This window comes from Amia ocellicauda, chromosome 8 (genome assembly GCF_036373705.1).
Source record: "Amia ocellicauda isolate fAmiCal2 chromosome 8, fAmiCal2.hap1, whole genome shotgun sequence".
NCBI classification, from domain to species: Eukaryota; Metazoa; Chordata; class Actinopteri; order Amiiformes; family Amiidae; genus Amia; species Amia ocellicauda.
The window spans coordinates 20440689-20465491 of NC_089857.1; the positions used below are offsets into that span (position 1 = coordinate 20440689).

Below are 24803 nucleotides of genomic sequence, written 5' to 3' on the forward strand. Positions count from 1 at the left end.
TCAGTGTCTTGAGGTTTGGAGATGGGAGCACTGCGATTGAATCTTTGAAACGGATTTCTCCTATTCGTTTAGCCATGAGCTTTACCGCGCGTCTGGGAAGTTTGAGCTGCTGGATCGCATCCTGCCCAAACTCAGAGCCACGAACCACAGAGTGCTGCTGTTCTGCCAGATGACCTCTCTGATGACAATCATGGAAGACTATTTCTCTTACCGCAGCTTTCTGTATCTGCGCCTGGACGGTATGCTGTTCAACATTGTCTATTGTGAAAGTTTCACAATTTAGTAAGACTTGACTCCTGTTTCTCGTGCTAATATTAGAATATGGAAATGTAGAATAAGTGATTTTTTTCTGAGACTGAAGCAGCAAGTGGTGACACACAATGCTGTGATTGATGAACCCTGCTTTTTGCTCTGTAACAGTTGCAGATTTTTTAACTCCACAGGGACAACAAAATCAGAGGACCGTGCCGCTCTGCTGAAGAAGTTCAATGAACCAGGCTCTCAGTACTTCATTTTCTTGTTGAGCACCAGAGCCGGAGGTCTGGGTCTGAATCTGCAGGCTGCTGACACTGTGGTCATATTTGACAGTGACTGGAACCCCCATCAGGTTAGTGTTTGGGGAAGATAATCTTGATAGTAAATTTATAAAATTAAAACAAAGAGAGGTTATGGAAGCAGTTGGGTGTCTTTAAACTTTCTAAACTAAACTATGACTTTGGTGGAGCAAAGGTTCCCAAATAAGAACTAAAGAGTTCAGAGTAATTTTCTGAGGGGCCCGATGTTTCCTCCTATAGGACCTGCAGGCCCAGGACAGAGCGCACCGCATCGGACAGCAGAATGAGGTGCGGGTCCTGCGCCTCTGCACCGTCAACAGTGTGGAAGAGAAGATTCTAGCTGCTGCCAAGTATAAGCTGAACGTCGACCAAAAGGTCATTCAGGCGGGGATGTTTGACCAGAAGTCCTCGAGCCACGAGCGAAGAGCCTTCCTGCAGGCAATCTTGGAGCATGAGGAGCAGAACGAGGTAAGTGGCCGCTCGGGCTGTTAAACGATGAGGAATCCCTGATTTGCTTTTCATCACTTATTTTGCATGATCTTATCATTTGCACATCGTGAATACATTTGGACATTTTATTTCTTCTAGCTTTCATTCATTTTTTTTAAACATCAAAAAATGTGGAATGTGGCTTCTCTGTAAGAAAAGTCAGTGATAACTACTTGATGCCAATAGCCATGCTTATGAGAAATTGTTACATTGTGTTTAAGTTGCAATTGTGTGTAAGAAATACATCCACCTAACGAAAGGAGACGTCCACTTTTCTGTGTAGTTGCAATCATGACATGGAAGACGGATGGCCTTTACCATTAGATTGATCGACCCATTGCAGACGTAGCATTAAATGCATAGAAACATGAGGCCAGAATTCTTATCCTAAGGATCTTAAAATCTAAGATGTCTAGAGCCTATATAGGTATTAGTATTTACATTGTATTTACATTGCTTAGAACTGTTAAGTAGCGGAGACTGGAAGCAATCCCTAAGTCATTGTCTTGGTGCAAACATAAACCTGATGTCTGTCTTTTTGGAATGTGTTAGAATGGATTGAGGAATCCTGTTTAATGGCACACACAAAGGGTTGGTTAGGGCTGGAACTGGCATGCTAGATTCATGGTAAATAGTCAAGTGTCAAGTTGTCTACATCTATACATTTAATATTTACCATTGAGATTAGACTGTTTAAAACATTCCTATAGTAATTAAAATGTGTACAGTATAGTTAAAACAAAAGTTGAAAAAGAGGCATTGAAACAGATTTTCAAACATATATGGGAAAACGTAGATGACTGTAAATTGTTTTTTACGCTTCTGAGGGTGTAAATGGGTACAATATGAAGTGAGAGTACACTACAGTTTAAAACACAGCATACATTCTTCCTGATAGTACTTGATAACTCTGAAAAAGGAACATTTGCCATGAATGCACACTAGTTTCTCTTCTGTTCAATCCATGGTATGCATACACTGAGCGCATCAATAAATGAAGACTTTCAATGCAGGTTTTTGCTGTAGGTTAAAATTGTAGATGTCCGCACTGTGAATTGATAGCTACTTCAGCATTTAAATCTCCTGGCTATCTCTTCCAGTTAACTTTTTTCTTGAAAATATATATATTTCCCATCCAGACTTCCTACTTGATATGAACTGTTTCTTTCCTATTCTATTGTTATTCTCACGTTGATGAAGGACGAAGACAATGTCCAGGCGACCATGGTAAATAAATACTTACTCAATTGTATCCCTTATTCTTGTCATCTACGTTTTTCCGGAAGTGAGATGTCATGTTTACTAAGCATACTGTCAAAGCCATTAAATCGTGATTTGGGCTGAAAAATTGAGAATGATTAATCAGCTTCTTTTTCAAGACAATAAATTTGCATGAACGTTTGAATGGATATAAGGTTGGCTAGGCTGGTGCATGAGCAGATTGATTTTTTTTTTTTTTTTTTACTTGTAAGAAAATTGTGGCATTATATAGTTAAAGACCAATGTAAACATTTAAAAACTCTCCTAGCTACATTGTAAATGTATGTGTTGGATCTATCGCATAAAATCACTGTTATTTAGAATAAAATGCTGCACACACATTAGACAGCTTAACTGGACCTCATAAAATGTCAGATTGTTTCAATGCAATAACTCAAATGGTATGGTATGGTAATGTGTAAAATAAACTATTTATCATACTTTCAAGTCCAAACAATGTTTTGTATATCCTGTCCAAAACAAAATAATTTCTCATTATATATTTGTAAAACCCCATTCAAACTGAAACAATTGACGACATTTTGGCAGCATTTTGTTGCCTGCAAGGTCTGTGTGAATGGATTATTGCCGACAAATCGTTGCCGCCAATCTTTCCGGCAAGGTTCCTAGTCTAATTGCCGGCAATTTGCCGGCAACGTGTCTGTGTGAATGGAGCAGGAAATTGATTGCCAGCAAATTCAGCATCAAGTCCCAGCAGTGCGTCAGCTAACTGACGTAACCAATCAGAATAGGGGCGCATTATTGCGACCACAACACAAAGGTTAAGCCACCTTTGACCAAGAACTTGTGACTGTAACGAGAAATGGACCGGGTTGTTAGAAATGGCGGATGTTGAAAATAATATAGTCGCAGCAATTCTGAGTGTTATTGATGAACCAACAGGTTGGTGTATGTAATGCTATCTATTGTCACACATATGTCAGATGTTATATACCAATAAATAATGCAAAATATAATATGTCTATAAAGGCGAACGTGTTGTAAATGAACAAATACAAATGCAAATGACATCTTAACTGGTACTATACAGTCAAAACTATAAGTTTTTGGGTGAAATGTGTAGTTAGTTTTCGTTTTGAACAAGAACCGAGACCTTCAGTGTTTCATTCGAGTTTTCCAATTGAACCAAACCCAGTTATTTTGCCAAACGGACCAAGACCAACTCTTTCATTGTTCATTTTGTTTTGGTTCGTTTGCCAATTGAAATTTGTTGTTTACACTCTTCTCATAAAGAACTGAACCGCACTGAATACGAAACAAACCTCTAGTGTGAGTGAGCCTTTAGACTGCATTACAGTGAATCTGATGGTAGTTTGTTTCAAATAATTATTGAATTTTATTTTTATACATTAATGTCAAACTTCGCAAAACAAAAAGAAAGTAAGTTTTGAGCAATCAATTAGATAGATATACACACAATGTAATGTCATGCTTTTTTTCTCATTTATTTCAGTTGATTTAACTTTGGTTCAGTGTCAAGACCCCACACAATGCCTCTTGTCACGCTACCATGAACCGAGAGCCGAGTCTCACACTGGGTTCACTGGTTCAGATGATCTGTGATCACTGGGTCCAGTAACCACACCGCAAAAACACAATCATACAGCCTGATGAACTGCTCATAGCGTGAAGCGCACCTAGATAGATGTATCGTTTGTCTTTCCCTCCGGACTAGTTCTTGGTAGTGAGTCCGAACCAAACCGGTGCACTGGTAACTGGCAAAACGAGGAAATGATCGAACTTGTACAAACACATCCAGAATATGGGTCCGTGTCTCCTCTCCCAAATCCACGGGCTTCTGTAGCATGTCGTCCCCATGGCCACAGCGCTCTTGCCAGCAATCTGTTTTCTGTGTGAATAGATCCGTACCGGCAATTTTCTGGCATTCAAAGCCAGTGTGAATGGGGTGCAACAGGAAAAAAGCAGGCAAACATTGCCTGCAATTTTCTGGCATTTCAGTGTGAATGGGGCTTTAGAAATATGGAGGCTGTTAATGACAATTTCTTAGTAACTTACAAGCAGTTGCTTTACAGCTGAAAAAATACATTCATGAAGTTAATTAATTTCATGTTAGGATGACACTGATGTGGGCCGAGGCAGGATGGCAATATGGTGCTTTGGATAACTCAGGTCAAGGCTGCATTTAATACTCACAGCCCTCTTTCCAGTGGCACTTTGTGGTTATAATTAGGTGTTAATAAATTAGGCTGTATTTCAGAGAAAAAAACGACATTTCAGATTATTTTTGTTTTCCTCAAACATTTTACTGAAAGTATCTTTGTACAGATGTATGGATGTTTAAAAGGGGAGTCCTGTTTTCAAGTGAATTGACATAATAGGGCTAGGCATTGGGTGCTGCTAGCTATATTGATACTTAGTTCATTTTAACTGAGAGAACTTCCATGAACTGCCCAGAGTTGCTATTTATGTCGGAGCTGTGAGTGAATGCTAGCAGCCCCAAGGACACACCTTGGCTGACAATTGGAAAGATTGCACTGGACTTAAGTGAACTCGGCAGCATCTGAAACCAGGAAAACAAAAGCCCAATTACTTTCATATTTTTAGAAGTTCACTATTGACCTTTAAGAGCATATAGCTGTGTTCATTCATTGAAATATGGGGTCATATTTGGAAAGTTGGGAAAGTATGAATGTGTTGAATTTATTTTTGTTTTGAGAATCCAAATGCCACATCCACAGTTTACAGGTCTTAAGTAACAGCAATGGAATGATTTATGCAAATCACTTTTTCCTTCACATGTTTTGAAGCTGCCTCTGTCTACTTCAGTGATCAAGCTGAAATTGCAATGCAACTTTTCAGGCTTCAGAGACTCAGCAGCATGGCCTATCTATGCTTGGTTACAAGCTTGTGCATGCATGCTTTGATACAGGCTGACTATAACACTACACTATCATTCATTAAATTATTTTCTCCACATGGATTACAAAACAATCACATTTGTTTGGAAAATACATACATGCCATATGAAAACCAGCATGGATGCCACCCTGTATCAGATTCACATATTATTTTTCATACATTGTTAGACTAGACAGAAATAATCAATACCAAATACTTTTGTTTACAAACCTTGATCATTGCGCATATGCCTAGGATGTGTTTGTGTCTGACTGGGTTGTGTCCATGCAGATGGGATTTGCAAAAGCAGTGTGAATGAATGTTCAGATGAGATGTATTTGTTTTGAACTACTTTTAAATGACTTGGTCTGCAACTAATCATATTATGATATTCTTTAAACTAAATGTGTTTACTCTGATACAGTAATCATGACTTGGGAAAACTGTTGATTCCAGTTAATTTGAAAGGGGCATGAAACATGCACATGTTTATTATTGCAATTGTACATCTTATGTATTATTTCAGAATACACTATTAGGTGCCTTTTTTAAATCCTTGAGATTGTATCACTATTTTGTTGTTGAGGAGTTTCTTGTAGTTCATTTGTGCACTTGATATCTAATGAACATTTATATTGTAGGAAGAAGATGAGGTTCCTGACGATGAAACCCTTAATCAGATGATTGCTCGAAATGAAGAAGAATTTGAACTCTTCATGGTAAGAAATCCCCATCCCTAATAATGATATCCTGTGATTTTGATTGGCTACCATAAGGGCATTCGTCCCTGGCATGCATCATTGAAATGTGTGGATTTTCTTTCTCTCTCCCATCAAGTTCTACCTTAAATGTATTAAATATCCCCCTCTAGTGGAGGAACTTGGTTATAATCTTGCTGGAGAAGTATTTTGAATAATAAGGTGAACAAATGGAAATGCTCAAAGTGAATAACAAATGAGTGTTTATAATGATAGTTACACGCTGTCCTGTTCTAGTGTAAATGAATAACACCAGCAGGCATTACCATATCATATTACAGCTTCAGCCTCCCCTAATTCCCGACAAAGCCTTTGGTGGAGGGTTTTCTTTAAAAATCTGCACTTTGTAACTGATTTGTACAAAACAATTCCCATCTGTGATTTTGTAACCACAGTGCATGCTAAACAGGATGTTGAATGTTTTTATTTTTTGATTCCTTTGCAATATAACACTTAGTTTAAGATTCTCACCAAACTTTGTAAGAACTGCTTTTGAGGAGCGAGATTCTGAGGTTTAACAAGAAAGTTCAGACGGAGGTAAGGAATCATATTCATGAAGTCAGTCTCTTTTTTTCATATCTGTCAGAGTGACTCACAGACAAACTGAAATAATAATTTTGAGGTTCTACTTAAAGCGTAAAAGTCAGGACATGAAATAATATTGTTTAATGTTTGTTTCCTTAAATACTTCAAGACCCTTTCAGATCATCATTTCAAATAGACCAGATAGTCTCCGATCTCTCTGTTTTCTCAATCAAATAAAGAACAATTTGTCTGCCTAAACTTATGTTGGTTCAAAATTAATCTTCCCCTTAGATTTAAAAAAAAAATGTTAAATGTGATTACTAAGCTATGATCTATCTTTGAAGAGGTTTATTGTAAATATTCTGAAATTAGGGGGAATCATTACAAAGCAGTTTTAAGTATTGAGTTAAATCTAAAACTTAAACCACTGCTTCTTATAATTAGATCTTCTATAGTGGTCAGTATAGACCAGGGCTGATGACAGTTTAGATTGATTAAAGTTAGTTGTTTTGCTTCCTCCATCTGTTTTCACATCCAGTTTGTAGCCACCACAGAGAAAATAAGTTCTCACTGATTGCACTGCTCCTCTGAGCATTTTTACTAGGACAAATATGAAATAATGACAATTTATAACACTGGATCCAGAAGTACACCCTCATATTTTATTAAAAGCAATTATGAGTCATTTGAGATGGTTAGAAAATAATTCCTATCTCAAAGAGTTATAGTCATCGTGGAGCCAAGTAAAACATCTTTTTTTTTTTTTTTCCTCTTCTCCTAAATGAAACGCTTCATTTTACTTAGCGCATGGACCTGGACCGTCGCAGGGAAGACGCTCGCAATCCCAAAAGGAAGCCGCGGCTGATGGAAGAGGACGAGCTGCCATCTTGGATCATTAAGGACGACGCCGAGGTGGAGAGACTGACGTGTGAGGAGGAGGAGGAGAAGATATTTGGCAGGGGCTCCCGCAGCCGGAGAGACGTGGACTACAGCGACGCCCTCACTGAGAAGCAGTGGCTGAGGGTATGTCCTGCGCACCTCCTCTCTCTCTCCCCTTCTCTCGCACTGAGCGGCCTTGAGTAGTCAGGAAGTGAGCTGATCCTGGTTTGGGTTGGTTGTGTCATTAGTCATTAGTTTTTACCTTGAACTACTTTTTGTGTGTTTTGTCTTGTGTATTTGTTGTGATTCACAGGTAGAATCAGATTTAATATTATATAAACTTGCCCAGAGTTGTTTCAATCGTCCTCCTATTGGTTATTAATTATGAAATATGTAATTGTAGCAGTTTGTAGTTTTTTTGTCATTATTTGGGCTTAAGGACCAAAACTAAGGCTACGATAAAGGCAAACACATCGACATCATCCAAACGCTGAGGTACTCGTTCATGTTTTTGAGGTAATTAGTTTTGAATGTCACTTCCAAGTGCGATTTGTCAGCTTGTTTTGTCAGTGAGGCAGAGCTAGACTGTGGTGTTATATTTTCTTGTCAGCGTGGGGCTGTGATCTCTCACTGTGGCACAGGGCCCCTCGCAGGCCTTGGTGAGAGCTTGGCTACACGCTGGAAGTTATCAAATGGTGCATGTGAACTGGTGCAAACTGTGTCATATTAATGGAATACCCATGTGATGGTAAACATGTTCAAACTCGGAAACGGGACTTGAATGAAATTCGTTAAGGATTATAGATCTAAGATGTCAAAATGAACCACAGCAGAGAACATTATTAAATCTGTGTCATGTTTTTAAGACCAAGATTTCATAAACTTAGCAGGATTAGATGAATTTAATATGTACATGAGTAAAATGACTGACTATTCTAGGTCCTGAGCAGTTACATTTAAAGCAAACCTTGTTTCGGAAGAATCCTCTCAGGGGAAATAAACGTGAGCCTGTAAGTGTTTTGATTAAGGCCTACTAATTGGTAATAATAGTACTTTGTCAACTTGACATGTCAATTCTAGGGTTTCTTTGCTGTTTTCTTCATTTTGGGATACAGAAGAATATAAAGATAGTATTTATTTGTTTTGCATAGTCAATATTTCTGTTCTTGCTAATGTTTGGTACTTTTGAACTGTGTGGCTTTCTTGTGAAGCCAACAATGTATCAATTAGGAAAGCCATGATGATTAAAATGTCAGTTTTGAGTAATTAAAGTATTTGACAGTGGTAACAATTACACTGAGAAAGATAAGGCTTACAAGAATCATATCTTGGAAATGTAGTATTGTTTCATTCCTGTGTCTGTGTACTGAATTTTAATTAGATCCCTGACCTGAATCATGGCGGCACACACAAAATATTAATATGCAATAGAAAACTGTGTATATATGACAAAATATTTATTATGTTGCATTGTTTCTTAATTATTTGTTTATGGCATGTGGCAAAACAAGTATCATGAGGTTTATTTTGAAAGAGAACTATGAAAAAAAAGCAAGGAATGATTTAAAGGATAGATTCACACCCACATCTAAGCACAGCAGTTTCATCACTGCAGTTGTTCTGAACAGCTGTCAGAATAATTGTATTTTACTGACCAAGGATTCTTTGTAGAAAAAATAAAAATAAAAAGCTGAAAACTAGCCATTAGTCTCCTGAAAATGATCACAGTGCTAGAAAAGCTTTTATTCTTCCTTTCTATATTTTGAAATGCTTTATGAAGCCCAGCTGCATTTTGTTTATTGCTTTAATATCAAAAATGTATGAAATCTAATGCATTTTTATTGCATGGAAGTGGAGCTTTAAGATGAGACTCCTGCTGAGAGAGAGATTGTTTTCTGGGTAGCTAGTATTTGTTTTATATCTGTAAAATCTGTACATCACACAATGTATTGTTACTCATTAATTGTCTCCTGAGAAATGGTTAAAATGTATGTATAAAAATCAGGTTTTCTATTCAGTGTGGTGTCTGAAAGTACTGTTCCAATTTCACATACCAGTAGTCTTATTGGAGTGTAACATCGAGGATTGCTTAATATATTATAGATGAGATTTAAGCTGTAGGGGGTTAGAAGGGGGTTTATGAAAACAGCACATTATAAAGGCTATACCATGTAGGTACACGTTATTAGAGACATAATAAAACATAATGAGGCTTAGGAAACAAATGCAAGGAAAGCTTTTCTAAGACAACGTATCTGGGTTCTGTTACATCCGTGTCACCTCTTTATTTTGTAGAGAATAGTTAAGGCTAAATCTATTTCAAGCTGCACATACTTAAAACCGTTTAAAGATTAAGCACATTACATTCAGAATATATTCTGAGCTTGAGACTCTGTGCAGTCGAGTATTAAAGCAAAGCACTCGTCCGAAATTTGTATTGTAAAATGCATTTTAATGTAAGAAAGGCAAAAGAAACCTCAAAATCTCCATTGGAAAGCTTACAGGAAAAAAAAAAAACGCCCTGATAAATAGTAGTCAATATTAAAACAAGCAGAAGGAGAGAGGCTTCAGGCCTTGCACTAGGAAGAATGAAACAGCAGAATTGGAGACCACAATCCATTCAGTATTAAATTTTGAGAAAGAAAAAAATAAAATTACTTGTGTATGAAAACATAGCGTTCCCCTAGCTCTCTTTTTTACTGATCAGCTGATGAAGAGACTAGCTGCACGCTGCTTTGCCGGGTTGTTAATTTTATCCCCTCTAACTGTGATTTCTGATAGCCGGCCTGCTGATTGCAGTAAGGTAAATATCCTTCTTTATTGTCATCTAGAAGATTCAGCAGGGCTACATCACAGGCATGTGTAGGTGTGCAACAGATCAAAAAGCAGCAATCGCAGCCGAGGCAGCGCAGTGCTTGTGAAACAGTATGAAAATGAAAGCAGACAATATGCATGCAGCAGTTGTTTTTCACAGGTTCTGTTTTGTCCTCTGGATTTTAGCTGAAGGAAGTGCAGTTTTGTGATGCGAGCCTGGCAGCGTTCAGCAGGCAAACCTACCGCAGTCAGATGAATATTCATACAGAAGATTTTGTCGTTCTTGTACTCACTTATCTCGGATGCTCTGTGTAAGGAATCGGTTATCTGCGTTCTGGAGGATGCTGATGGAGATTTGCTGTTGATTATTAGGCCCAGCTCCATGGAGTCCCTGAGGACCTGCATTTGTGTTTGTTCACTGGATTCTCAGATCAATAGAACGCTCCGGCTCTGGAGCTAAAGCATCACTGGTGATTTTTTTTTTTTTTTTTTTTTAAAGCTGTGTTGCCTGCTGGTAGTGGATGTGTTTCCTTTATAAAGCATTACCTTGAATTGCTCTCGCACGGTTGACACATCATTCCATGATTGTAGCAGTCGGGTTTGTTTTTTCCGATATGCACTAAATGTAAATAATAATTAATAAGAGCAAGCTAATTGAGCTCACAGACAGGAGATGGGGAGAACTCAGTGTCTGGTCTGTGTGTGGAGGGCAAAGAAAAGCATGAGCTGCAGAGATACCAGGCTGAAGAATTCCTTCAAGTGCACAGTTCAGGAGCTGTAGCCTAATGTCCTAATGTTACTGAAGGTGTCAAGAGTATTTCTTGCCTGATTGATTCACGCTGTTGTTTGGGCATGCGAGAGTGTTTCTCAGTTTCATTAATAAAAGTCTGGGGATTCCAGTTTTTAGTTTTCTACCTTTTATTGAATATGCACATTTATACACATGGCAACATGTAAACCATCTCATCTTTTTAATATATATTATTGTAGGACACATTTGACAATAGTAAAGTGAAGCTTTTCAACACAGTTTCATTTGAAATATGGCATTTTATTTTTGATCATTGTCAGGGTTCAGAAAAGGTACTGTTATGCTATTTTCAGATATTATTATTATTATTATTATTATTATTATTATTATTATTATTATTATTATTATTATTCCAGGTCTAGTCACATTTATGTGAATTCTCAGTGATTTGCATATTGCATACTTTATTTCCACTTTTTTAATAGTGATTAATTCAGTTGTTTAGTTAATTAAATTGCAATGTGCAACTTGTAGATTTGCACATTGTTTCACATGAGTTTTTGATGTAGGGATGCCTACACTAAGATAAGATGTGGAACATTGAAAATATGCGTGTTGTCTTAAAAATATCAACATGATAATATCTTTATTGCACCTTTCCCATGTCCCATTTCTCTTCCATTCTTAAGAGTTAATTACATGGGTGTATGGACATTGTTGGCCATGGTGAAGGGGGATTTCTGCTCTGCTAAGGGTTTGGTTTTCTCACAGCTGATCTCTCGTTTTTGCGGCACAAATCCCACATTCAGCTCGCTGACATTATTACATTGTAGAGAGGGTAGAGCTAAGCTAATGAAAGACTGTCTTCTTTCATGCTGTGAACTCAAATTGTATCCAAATACTCACAACAGAGTGTTTGCTTGTGGTAGCAGTATTTAGTGGAACAAATTAACCATTGCAGTTGGGGTTGTACAACAGAACCTACTGACCTAAACAAACTTTTTCTCATGGCAACCATGAACTTAGAAATACACATACTGGGGTCCGTGCAGCTCAGAGAACTTTACAAGTATGCCCTCACTTCAGGTATTGAGCTTCAAAGATTAATACAGTTCATCCTAGACAAAACTTTAAGACCAGGGGAAAGATCCCAGGATCAATTACATCAGGAAAATTATACATCAGAATAAAAGCAGTTTTATACATTGTAAAAAGCTGCAAATAATGCCTAACCAGACAGTTTAAGGCATATTATTCTGTAACACCTTTCTATGTTGGGTGCAAGCTGCTACATTAATAATAATTTCAAATATGTTATTATGTATTTGTATATTTTAGTTCATTTGAATTTTTGTAATATCGGTTATCTATTGTGTTCTTTCCTTTGGCTGACTACGTACCTCTTATTGTATACTGTATTAACTCTCCGTTATTAGAATTGGTTGCATTAATTCTACTAAATTGATTGCACTGTTTCCTGTAACACAGTGTACTCGGGTGTTTTATTGAAATGTTGTGTTCCTCTACACCTTTTCAGGGTACAGAATAAATACATTAAGGTTTTTTTTTAATGTATTGATTGTAAATGCCAATTTATATTGTTATAATCCGCAAAGTAACTTTTCCTCTGTAGACAATATAAATGAACAAACAAACACACATAAAACAGGCACAGCATGTAAGATGTCCCTGGGTGAGGATTAATAACATGTTTGCTTGCATTCTCTTTGCAATTTCTCAGATTAAGCACAATCTGCCTAACAATTGCATTATATATATTATATGAGCTTTTGCAACATCTCTTATATTTGTTGTTGCTTTTTTTTGCCAGAAAATGGCTATATCATCTGCAATGAGAAATAATAAATGTGCTACCTATTTTTATATGAAGTGTTGTCTGTTTTTTAGAAGCCTTTTTAAAATGATTGGACAAATAATTATTGTTACAATTTCTCTCACTTGTTTATAGGTTATAGGCCAAATTTGTAATGATTACCATGGATTTAGTAACAAATATGGATTGTTGTAGGATTATGCAATATTTAGCTTTTTACTGTTATTAACCAATTGTATAGGAATTGCTGTCTAGCTTTCCACCTGGTTTGCAGTGTTTCTCAACCTTTTCATGCCTTAAACGCATCTACTTAACAATTTATTTATTTATTTATTTTCCTGTGTGTCTTATCCAAAATCCTGTGGCACATGCACATGACAAGTTGACATTGTTAAAGTTTTAATTAGCAGTAGGTAACCTACTGATGTAATGCAATGGTATATAGTGTAAAATCCCTCCTTTCAACACTGCACTGCAGAATCACAGTTCAGAGTATTATGTCGGTGTTTGGCTAATTAACTGCCATTTTTGTATTAACTGAAGATTTGGATGTTGAAGAAAGATTAAAAATAAGAGAAATAGAAAAATACAGAAATAGAAGATCTGACCTAACTTTAAGCAGAGTTTATTTTATATAGATGAAGATGGGAAGGGACCATGGGTTGTTTAGAGAGTATATCTGAGTAATAATTTAGGCCAGTTATTATAGCAATCTTAATTAGGATTACATTTTGGTTCAGGGTAGGGTTAGAGCCCCCCAATCCTTTTATACTGCTTTTATACTGACCTAAGTCAATTTCCTGTGTATTTTGTATCGGCCTAGCTTGAAATATAATTGTTGGCTAGGGTTGAGGTTCAAGGATTAGTTGGATTAATTTATTTGTATCCCTTTATGACATTGTGCCATAGCACATTGGTTGGGCAGCACTGCACTAGAGGACAATTCACGAACCATATTTATATTCTGTCCATCGTAACATTTAAGGACTCATAAATACTAAAGTTGCATTTATAAAAACTACAAATAAAACATGTTTTCTTTTTCCTTTTTTTCTTTTTTTAGTGAGAAAATATTGTACATCTTTTGACTTCACAGTTCTGTTTTCTGAAATGTCTCCTTTTGCGTTCAGGGTGCCAATAGGATAAAATGTGTCTTTTGTGTAGAAGCCTCCACATGGGCTGGCCGTATGGCTCATTTGAGTGTGAAATATGAAAGTCTGGGCTGTTTTGGCTATTCCTCGGCACTGGAAAAAGTGGGCATATTTCACTTTTGACATTCCTATTGTACATCTGTAAAAAATTTAGGAGTATTAAATCCAGTGCTCAAGAGCAGTTGGTGGCACTGGTACAGATTTTAGATTTAATGCATTTAAAAAATGTTATGGTGTATATTTCTTTATTTTTCTTTTCTGTCAATGACGTCTGATAATGTATTGGCCGACACAATATTTTTACTATAAAATATAAGTTAAAGGAAAAATGTGTGATGTATCTTAGTGCTGGGACAAATATCTTAATTTTCAGTTGAATTTGAATTATTTTTTTGTTTTTGTTTTATGTTTCGAAGTGCATTTGTCATTTCCCTTCTATCTTGGTGCTTAGTTTCAAACCACACAGTGAAATATGTGATTTATTGAACTTATGCAGCATTTTTTTGGTAATTGATAATCAAAAACGATTTTATGGTAGCTTTTTACTGGTTATTGCACACCCTTTTTCTCATGGGATCGATGGTGCTCTTTGTGCTGCTTTTATACAGAATTCCAGATTTTTTTGCACAAAAAGTCAAACTGAGCAGTAACACATGACATGAATGAACTACGATAAGATTTTCCATCTGTGTTTTTTTTCCATCTAATGGAATTCTGTCTTGTACTCTTCTGTTCTACTACCCAGCGCTTTCTGCTCTCCTTCAAAATGATCTCAAAGCAGTATCTGCGAATGCTCAGGAAATGTAGGCATCCAGCTTCTTGAACAACCCTGCAGTGTCTCAACAGTACTTTGCCAGTCATCCTCCATGTCTGGTTTTCGCACTGGTTACAGCAGCGTGGTGGGGATTTGTCATTCATGTTTGTGTGGACTCGCCATGGGCGAGATGCACCGCATTAACCAGTCCCGAAACGATCTCTCTCAACAGGCCATCGAGGACGGGAACTTGGAGGAAATGGAAGAGGAAATCCGTCTGAAGAAACGCAAGCGCAGACGACACGTCGACAAGGACTCCGGGAAAGAGGACGGGGAGAAAGCGAAGAAGAGGCGAGGCAGACCGCCAGCGGAAAAGCTCTCCCCCAACCCTCCGAAGCTGACCAAGCAAATGAACGCCATCGTCGACACTGTGATAAACTACAAGGACGGGTAAGGTTGTGGACCGGAGCTCTCGTTCGGAGAGCGCTGAGGTTATATGGTACGAATGCACTTGCGTTGTTCTGGCTCCTCCCCCCATTATTCCCTGTCCAACCCACAGCATGCACTAGAGTTCATTGATACAGGGTTGTCATGTCATGCAGTAGAATTTACACCTACAATCAATACCTTCATAGCCTTTTTTCCCTCTTTATCTTTAATTTTCTTACTATGACTAAACAGCAAATTGAGAATTTAACATCTGAGGGGAGCTCTGTTGTTAGGGGGAAATAGTTCACATCATATCCCCTTTCACCTGAATCATGCTACCTCTAAAAGGTATTACTGTCATATAATTTAAACTCTGCTACAGAATATGAAACCTCTGGCCTTAAAAAGATGATCCCCACTTCTAGGTGTGTGTCATGTCAGACACTGTAAATACTGCAGCTTCAGTGTGTTAAACAAGCAGCAGCCACTCAATTACAGAAGCAATGTGTTGCATAATTTAAATTTGCCTGTGGTTTCCTTTCCCTTTTTTCATAAAATGAGTCTAAAGCCTCTCTCCCAGACAAATGTAATTAACTATTTAGTTCTCTCTCTTACTCCATACAGCATTGCACCTTCTGTCGAACTGCAAGAGAGGTATTTGTGACATTACTTTCAATGAAAATACTGAACAGTGTAGATTTGTTTAACCACTGTGTCCCATCGCTTTTTATTTTTTGCATTAGAGGTATGAATAGGAAACAATAAGAAAAATGCACCAATGTATCTATTAATCTGTAAATTAAATGCAAAACAGCAGTTTCGACAAAAAATAACTTGCGTGTCTTAAAAGGGAACCACCAACTGCTATTGACTAATATGCTCCCACAGGAACTGTAATGAGAAAAGAAATCTAACCTGTGTTTCTAGCTAGAAAGCATTGCTATCATAGTAACAACCCTGCTATACACTCTGAGTATTTTGTCACTATCGGATATACCTCGTACTATAATTTGGATCCGACAAGTAAAAAAAAAAAAAAAGTCATGCTATTGCTAATGATCTATGCATAAGGCATACAGTCCTGTTTTAATATATTTTCGTATGCTGCACTTGTACCGTAAGCATTTGATCCTGTAGGAATGGATTTTTTCAGTGAGTGCAATTAATTCTTGGCACCACCAACTATTCTCCTTGAGTGAAACTGGTCAGGGATTTACCAGAGCTGCCATTTAGCACTGCATTTCAGACTTACTGGCAGGGCTTGGATTTCCTTAATGTGAGTTTGCTGTTGCTCTTGACTGACACACAACTCTTTTTCATGGCACTCATACATTGTGTCTCCGAATCAAATTGTTTCTCGCTTTTAAGGTGCCATTATCGTCTCTAAGGGAAGTAGGATTTCCCCCTCAGGGTACACTTAAACGTTGGGAGAGGATGCCAGAAATAATTAAAAACCTGTTTATAAACAGTGGGATTGGAGGAGCCAGGATTAATTGAGACCTGGGATTCCCTGCTTTGAACACCCCTGACTGAAATACAGACCACACACATTGGATTGCTATGAAATATCACGCATATGAGCCGCATAAGAATATCCTAAAGATATTTTAGGCTCCATTTAATGTGACCAATTTTCATATTCCTCTGCATCAGTTTATTGCAAACTGGTGGGGAAACTTTTCGGTAGACAGCTTGGCCACATCTAGAATCGGTTCCAGCTACAGGGCCTACTTCCAACTTTACTTCTGCTGTCACTACCAGCCTTTCAGAGTATAATTAGCTTTGTTAATCCATGTCTGTTTTCTCAGTGAAATCATGGATATGATCTGAGTTCATGTCACGCACTCATTAAAAGATGGTTTCTATTAAAATGACAAGCCTTAAAGTGCAGTCGGTTTATAACATGCAGCTAGTCAGTCAGTGTCCTGTACATGGCACATTGTAGTTAATTACTGTAACAGGTGCAGCGCTATGTTTCACCTGATTGCAGGCTGAAGGGTGGTCATGTTGATGTAAAGCAATAACTCGCATCTCCGTGATTCTCTCAGACTGTGATTTAATTTGTGAAATGCACTTAGATTAATAATCATAAGTAGTGACTGCAGAAATAGACGAGGAAAGTAGAGGGCTTTAGTTCTTACATATTCAAGAAGTGTACAGTAGGCTTGTTGCCATGGCACCGGCTCAAGCCACAGCATGCTCTTGGGCCCAAAGCAGGAAGAAAAATGCAATTACTTTTCTCATTATAGCGGCATTATAACAGTTAACGGTACGTGTTGGCCTGTTACATGTTCATATTTTCACTCAGACAACACAGCCTTTTGTTGAGTGGTTTGTCAAAAAAGAAATGACTTTTACGAGCACTATGTTTTTAGTATTTGTTCTCTATTACAATTAATAGTGAAACATGACTAAAAAAAGTTATATCCTTCCGATTTTGCAGAGGTTCAAAACAAAACAAAAAGAAAATAGTGTATTTGCTATCAAAGCGATCTGTTAAAAAGCACAGTTACTCTTCATCCACAGTGTGCATGCTTTACTATATTCCTAATCCCAGTTTCACAGACATTTTGAGATTTTTATACCCATTGAACTGCTCCTCTCTGACTGTGTTAGACTGGGACTCCCAGTAGCGCGTGACTGTTACTGTCCCGATTCAAATCATCCAATTGACTCATTTTTCAGGTCAGGCCGGCAGCTTAGTGAAGTCTTTATTCAACTGCCATCCAGAAAAGAGCTCCCAGAGTATTATGAGTTAATCAGAAAACCTGTCGACTTCAAGAAGATAAAGGTAGGTTAACAACCTCCGGAGTCGGTACCTTGTAAATTGCTGAAATTAAATATTGTTAATCTGACTTTCTACGGCTCATAAAACAATGACTCCTGTGTGTTTCTTTGATTTATTTATTTTGTTTAGAGTCTAATATAAGTATGAATGTGTTCGACATTAAAGCAGGGTCTATATAAGAATGTAAGAGTTTACAAACGAGAGGAGGCCATTCGTCCCATCGTTCTCGTTTGGTGTCCATTAATAACCAAGTGATCCAAGGATCCTATCCAGTCTATTTTTAAATGTTCACAAATTGTCGCTTCAACCACATCGCTGGGGAGTTTGTTCCAGATTGTGACGCCTCTCTGTGTGAAGAATTGTCTCCCGTTTTCCGTCTTGAATGCCTTGAAGCCCAATTTCCATTTGTGTCCCCGGGTGCGTGTGTCCCTGCTGATCTGGTTTGATGTGGCCGATGCCCTTCATGATTTTGAAGACTTGAATCAAGTCCCCACATAGTCTCCTCTGTTTATTATTATGACTACTGTTCTGTCTCAGTCTTACCTTGGGTTTCATGTGTTCCTTTCAGGAAAGAGTGCGTAACCATAAGTACAGGAGTGTGAGCGACCTGGAGAAGGACGTGATGCTCCTGTGTCACAACGCTCAGACCTTCAACCTGGAGGGATCCCAGGTTTGTGTCCTCTAGTGGCAGAGATTGGTTCTGCATCTGCAGCAGATCTGGATCAAAGCTCAGAAAAGGCCTTTATGAAATGTGTCCCCAGGACCACAAACAAGTTTTTGTTTTTTGTTTCATGACGCATTTCATAAAGGTCTTTCTTTGAGCTACGTCTTGTCCTTTGACAGCTGTGTCTCACTGTCTTGCTCACAGATCTACGAGGACTCCATCGTTCTCCAGTCGGTGTTCAAGAGCGCCAGACAGAAGATTGCTAAAGAGGACGAGAGTGAGGAAGAAAGCCTCGACGACGACGAAGAGGAGGACGAAGAGTCGGAATCGGAGTGTGAGGACTTCATTTCAAACTCTTCAGACTCCTTCTGCGTGTGCAACTAGATTTTTAATTTCTACTTCCTTCCCCCCCTCAGCAAAATCAGTCAAGGTGAAAATCAAGCTCGGGAAGAAAGACGACAAGAGGCTCGACAAGGGCAAGAAGCGCCAGAACCGAGGCAAAGCCAAGCCTGTCGTGAGCGACGACGACAGCGAAGACGAGCAGGACGATAACGTACGTCTGGGACTGGGCGGTCTCTGTGATCTTTACCAGTAGATTAGGGAGCTGTTCGATTGACCTTTTACTGCTGTACATTTATACTCTCCTTTGTGTTTGTCAAGCTGTTATTTTGCCTTCTCCTTTATTAAGTAGCAATCACCAGTTACTACTGCTATCAGTTGCCACTTTCTTCCCCATGTTTTTTCTGTGATTTGTGAATATTATTGTCAAGCCTATGAACTCATTCTTCATTCAGTCAAACAGTTACAGTTGTTGGTAAGATGGCTTTGTGGAAACTGTTGTGCATTTGATCTTATCCTTGCACCTCTGACCTTCAATCACAAAGATATCCCTGTTGCGAGCATATGGGCTGTTGTTTCTATTCATATCCATTACAATCAACTCAAATTGTTTAGTCTTATATATGAATATCAAATATAGACAAAGGGCCTTTAGTTGTACAAGTTAAAATGGCTGCGGATGTGGACCAGGATGGTGCAAAGCTAAGATGAAACAATCTAACATTTATACGGTGTCTTGATTTTACTACTTTATTAGTTAAATATGTAGAGAAAAGCCTAAGTACAGGTGCACCCCACTTGTGGCAGATCCTATTATATACATTATTCATATTACATTACAGTGACTTAACAAAGCAAAATTCAATCCAAAATGGTAACAATTTCCTGATGTTGAACACAGCGGGAGATGTTTTCATTCCAAACACTTCACAATTTAGTGTGTAGAAATGAATAACTTAAAGATTTATTAACTGTCCTTATCTCATCAAACTTAAGTAGTGAATGATATTCGGCTAAATAACAATAAGAACTTTACACAAAATAAATGCATGTTAGATTGATTTATTATTATTATTAATAATAATAATAATAATATTATTATTATAAAAATGTCTCCCAATATGTGACAGCTGCTTTGATGGGGAATACCACAGGTAAATAGGGATACAGCTGAATTTCCCAATGAAAAATAGGTTTGTGAAATGCAGCAGCAATATTTATTGCTTTCTACATTTTTTATTATGATACTATATGCAAGGAATAAAAAGGGAAACACAAGCACATCCAAAATCTTATAAGATACCCAGTAAACAAAATAATCTAAATTAAAAATAAAGTAGAAGCTGATACTTGCATATATGATCCAAAAATGATAGACTAATTTGATTTATATCTGCTTTAAGATACGTTAGGTACAGGCTGCAGGTACCACTTTATTTTTCCAATATGCAAGCTTACCATCATAACGAACAAAAAATTTCAGGACACTTAATTGTGTTAAGAACCTACATATATAGCATCTTTACATTTTATTGCTCCCTGCTAATACTGTGGCGTTCACCTCTACCTGATGTGTCTGAAACCTTCCTGTTTGCAAATTCAATTTGTAGCATTCCTTGGCTTAAACACTCCTCTTCTCCTCCTTTTGAAGAAAGTTTGTTGTATTTCCCCTTCCTTCTCTTCAGCTGTTGTAAAGTCTCTCTTCCTGTCTTTATATGCTGCCGTTCCAGAGTGAAAAGTAAGTGATGATGTAGTTAAACTGAAACCGAGAGTTTATTATTATTCTGTTGTTTTCCTGCTCTTTCAGATCAGTCCTGTCCATTCTGGCAGACTAAGCCCTTGTAGAGCAAGTGTTTATCTCATCTCAGTGCTAGAGACGGGATGTTTTTGTTTCCTTATTGCCTCAGATGTTATGGCTCAAACATAAATATATGCTCGTTTGTAAAAAAAAAAAAAAAAAAAAAAAAAAGTTATTTTTGTATTAGTTGCATGAACATAAATAATGCAAACCTCATGTGTATCAGCTCTCTGTATGTTCTGTTTGAAATACTGTGCTGCATACCTGTATAGATAGACACATAGATGAACAGTTGCCAAATGTAGACCTGATGCTGTCAAAGTGACATGTGCTCCAGTCTGTGATTCAGAGGTTTGCCACCAGGGACTAATCCCATGGTGTTTTATAGTCTGACTGTTGATCCATAAACAACATGTATAGATTGATCATTAGGAACAATGTGCGAAACAACAATAGATATTTGGTTATGAGTGTCAAATGCTTATAAGCCTCAGTCTGTGTATTGTGACTCAGTGGGTTGCATGTAATTCAACACTTTTTTTGTACAAGTTAGCTGTTTATAAGGAATCATTGATTACCCTCTTAAATTGGTGGAAAAGGGAGACGAGGTGTATGCAGCCTGGAAGGAAGGAAATAAATTGATTCTGTGAAAAAGACAGTCAGAAAAAACGATGGTAAGAAACAAATGAAAGACTGATTGTTTGAAAGCCTGAGGGTAATACCTTCCTACCCAGCACTTGCTGCAGCTCATTTCAATTTGACATGAAATCCTATGCATTAAAGGAAACAAATTGGCATCTTCAAGAAATACTATAGCTCAATTCTTCAACATCACGCAACACCCAAAATATGTGTGGATGCAGGTTTTATTTTCCAACATGAAATTGACCTGAAACACACTGAACTAAAATACTTACATTAGAAGGACTGGTTTCGAATTTGATGCTGCGACATCCCCAGTCACATGACGTAAATGTAATCGAAATGTCAAGTTATGACCCTGACAGGAGAGGGCAGAAGACATGCTCCGAAAATCAATCTCACTGAAAGGTCACAATACATGGCGAGGCACTGCTAGAGACTGGGTATCAAATGTAAAGTTTGTGCAGCCATTATTGCTGATGGAGCGATTTTGTGATTAGAAGCAGTTGTAATTAAAATGCCAGCAAAACTGTGCTCTTACATTAAATCCTTAATTGGATTGCCAGGTACCCCTAAACCATTTATACTAAACAGAAAACTATGAATTCCCCCTTCATGTAATGGATTGTCTCTTTCTCAATCGAATTCCGCCCTGCACTGATGTTTGATATGAAGCTGGTCTGCAGTGTCGCTGAGACGCCCTCAGCCGGTCCAGAAGCCAGCGTGTGAACCTGTCTGTGCGTTGTGTCTTCACAGGATCAGTCAGAAGGCAGCGGCAGTGATGAGTGATGAAGGGGAGAGCTGATCTGCAAAGTGTTTTCTTTCTGTGTTTTGAGAGTTTTCCTTTGTTTGTTTTATTACCCAAATGTGTTTTCTCCCAGATCCTTTCCCCTCCTGAATTATTCAACATGGTAGCTTTAGACACCAATCAAATCATTATCATCTTATTGTTCAATCCGGTGTAATAGTTAGTGACTGACTAGGTTGTTTTATTGTGCACCTTGAGCATGTTTCTCATGTGTAGGGCATGGGGACAGAGTTTCGACGTAATGCTTGTATATACTCTGACTTTTATGCAAGAATTGAATTTATGATTGAATGGAGAGATCAATTAGTAAATATAAGCTTAATTTGAAAAAGAAAAAAAAAGTTACAGAAGCTTTTTAAAACAATTGCATTCCTGTGAGGGAGGGAAGCCTGAGATTGTTATTATTTTGTTGGGGTGAGTGTGGTTTACATGGAAAAACAAAAAAGATGTGCAAGATGATGGTCATTTGTATTTCAGATAAGGTCACATTTTCTCCTACTGCAATATATGAAGCTAAGCTAAATGTAACCCCCTTTATTTAAGGACAATGTCCATACTATGTGCTTACTCTGTAACTATTACTTTAGTTATTCAGTAACTCTCTGAACTATGCAGCCAGGTTCATTAGAAAGTATAAAGTAGGCGTGACTCTTTTTATAAAGTTTAAATAACTCTTTGAATTTGGAAAACAATTGGTAGTCAAATGCAAGTGGACAGAGTACATCGATAGGAATATAGTTTAAACTATATTGTCTGGCATTCAGAAAACTCTTCCTCTATTATTCAGACTCGACAAACCCTCCCCCCTTTGTTTTTTTTAGTTTTTTTTTTTTTTTTTAAGAAAAGTTATCTACAGGAAAGGCAGTGTATGAACAGTTTTAAATGGCCTGCAGTGATTGTGTACTAAAATGGCCATGCAGCTATTGATATTTTTATACTGTTTTAAAAAACTTTGCTAAGTGTTTAAAACGATGCATTAATTTTCCTTCATCGTGTATTTGCTTTGCGCTTCTTGAACTAAGTACCTTGCTCTTATTTTCTTTTTTGGGTAACAGATTCTTAACCGCAGTGGTAATTGATCCCTTTTTGTCCCCAAGTGTTTGAGTATTATCCCAGTGGCACATCCTATTAAACGTGCAGTCCGATGTGAAACCCTCTTTTTCAAACATATCTTACTGTGTGTGACTGTGCTAGTATTCACCTTTTCCTAAAGTGTACTTACTCTTTGCTTTCTTTGCACAAAGTCTTTGGTTGTAACTCATAGCCCAAGGCCAATAAACTTCAGTACTTTTGATGGTTCATGTCTTGTGTGCTCTGTATTTATCATTCATTACCGAGAGCAGATGCCTGGCTGTCTTTTGGAGACTTGAGCACTTCGCAAATCGAACGCAAGAGGTCGCTACACTGGTTAAGTCTCGATAACACTTGGAATAGAGTCATTTTCCCAGAGATCAAAAACCTCTTTTCTTTTTCTGTTCCAGTAGTTTAAACCAAAGCAAACTAAGCTGATTGTGTAGACGAGTACACATCTATTCTGCCCTGTTTGTTTTGCACTTTGAAGTCTCGAGCTATTTAGATAGCAGTAAGCCTCCGAAGAAAGATATAAATTGGAAGTTAATCCTTGTCTGAGAGCCAAAGATGTCAGCTGGGAATAGTCAGGTGCCAATGGAATCTCTGCTATTCCTCTGTTGCCTTAGCGTGCGCTTTGTTAGCAGTAGTTATCATCACCGCATTTTACCAGCAAACGGGAGTCCTCCAAGTTTGAGCCGTTTTAAAAGAATGATTTGGGAACTCATCAAAATTCAGCGTGTATGAAAGGACCAGGTGTGGTCTATTGTGATCAGAGCTTGTATTTTATGACATCAAGTTTGGAAAAGCCAGCATTCAAAACTACAAGGAAATTACTTAATCTGCACCACTTAAAAGGATTCTAGAGATAAAATGATAATCCCTTAGGATTCTCTATTTTATATGGTTTTTGGCACCGTTATCCTACATAAAATGAAGGAATAGATTTTAAAATATATACTTGTATAAAATACAAGTTTTATAAATACATGCTTGAATTCAGGTAGATATTTAAAAACGTTGGTATTTTCAAAGATTTGTCCTGTTAATTTGAATGTATGAAAAGAACAGGATTGTCTGAAGAAGAATTATATATTTTTAATTCGAATTTAAATGACTGTTGTCACTTACACTCGTACAACATACATTTTAAAGATGCAGAATGTAAAGATATGCTATAAAAGCTTTACTTGGAATTGAACACAGTTATGATGCTTAACAAACAAGCACAGTGCAGTTTTTCTGTACTTCATATTGCTTTTTTCCAGGTGGTACATATGAAAGTTGCCAAAACTGAAGTTTGGTTTAATGTAAATATACTAAAGGAGAAGAATAATATAAAATGAATGTAAACAGAACTGTCAGGTGAGATAAGGATGTCCATGTTTTATGTATCTTTACCCAACATGCTCTTAAAATAGCAAAGAGCTGTCCATTGGGAAAGAAATGTATACATGTTTTCAAATGTTTATTTATGTGTTGCTTCTGCAGAGTCCTGCCAGTTATTATCACCTGTCTTGAGAACTTCAGTCAAGGTTGTCTCTATTTAGACATCAGCACAAGAATGTCGAGCATCACTTCTGATCCGAGTGTAATTTCTGCAATGACAGCCAGAGAC

The 24803-nt window shown here is 37.6% G+C and overlaps 1 protein-coding gene across 5 annotated transcripts in view; it reads left to right on the plus strand.

Moving 5' to 3' along the window:
- smarca2 (SWI/SNF related BAF chromatin remodeling complex subunit ATPase 2) overlaps nucleotides 1-23416 on the plus strand; it is a 33876-nt gene extending 10460 nt beyond the window's left edge. For 2 of the 5 annotated variants that reach the window (XM_066710616.1, XM_066710617.1), the window contains exons 24-36: nucleotides 73-239; nucleotides 444-607; nucleotides 795-1022; nucleotides 2244-2270; nucleotides 5825-5902; nucleotides 7271-7489; nucleotides 14882-15099; nucleotides 15703-15732; nucleotides 17764-17869; nucleotides 18435-18536; nucleotides 18735-18864; nucleotides 18947-19083; nucleotides 22066-23416. In XM_066710616.1, the coding sequence (XP_066566713.1) occupies nucleotides 73-239; nucleotides 444-607; nucleotides 795-1022; nucleotides 2244-2270; nucleotides 5825-5902; nucleotides 7271-7489; nucleotides 14882-15099; nucleotides 15703-15732; nucleotides 17764-17869; nucleotides 18435-18536; nucleotides 18735-18864; nucleotides 18947-19083; nucleotides 22066-22098 (1639 nt within the window). In that variant the 3' untranslated portion in view covers nucleotides 22099-23416. The remainder of the gene's footprint in view (nucleotides 1-72; nucleotides 240-443; nucleotides 608-794; nucleotides 1023-2243; nucleotides 2271-5824; nucleotides 5903-7270; nucleotides 7490-14881; nucleotides 15100-15702; nucleotides 15733-17763; nucleotides 17870-18434; nucleotides 18537-18734; nucleotides 18865-18946; nucleotides 19084-22065) is intronic. The other 3 variants (XM_066710621.1, XM_066710618.1, XM_066710622.1) reach the window with 3 other exon arrangements.
- The last annotated feature ends 1387 nt before the right edge of the window (nucleotides 23417-24803 follow it).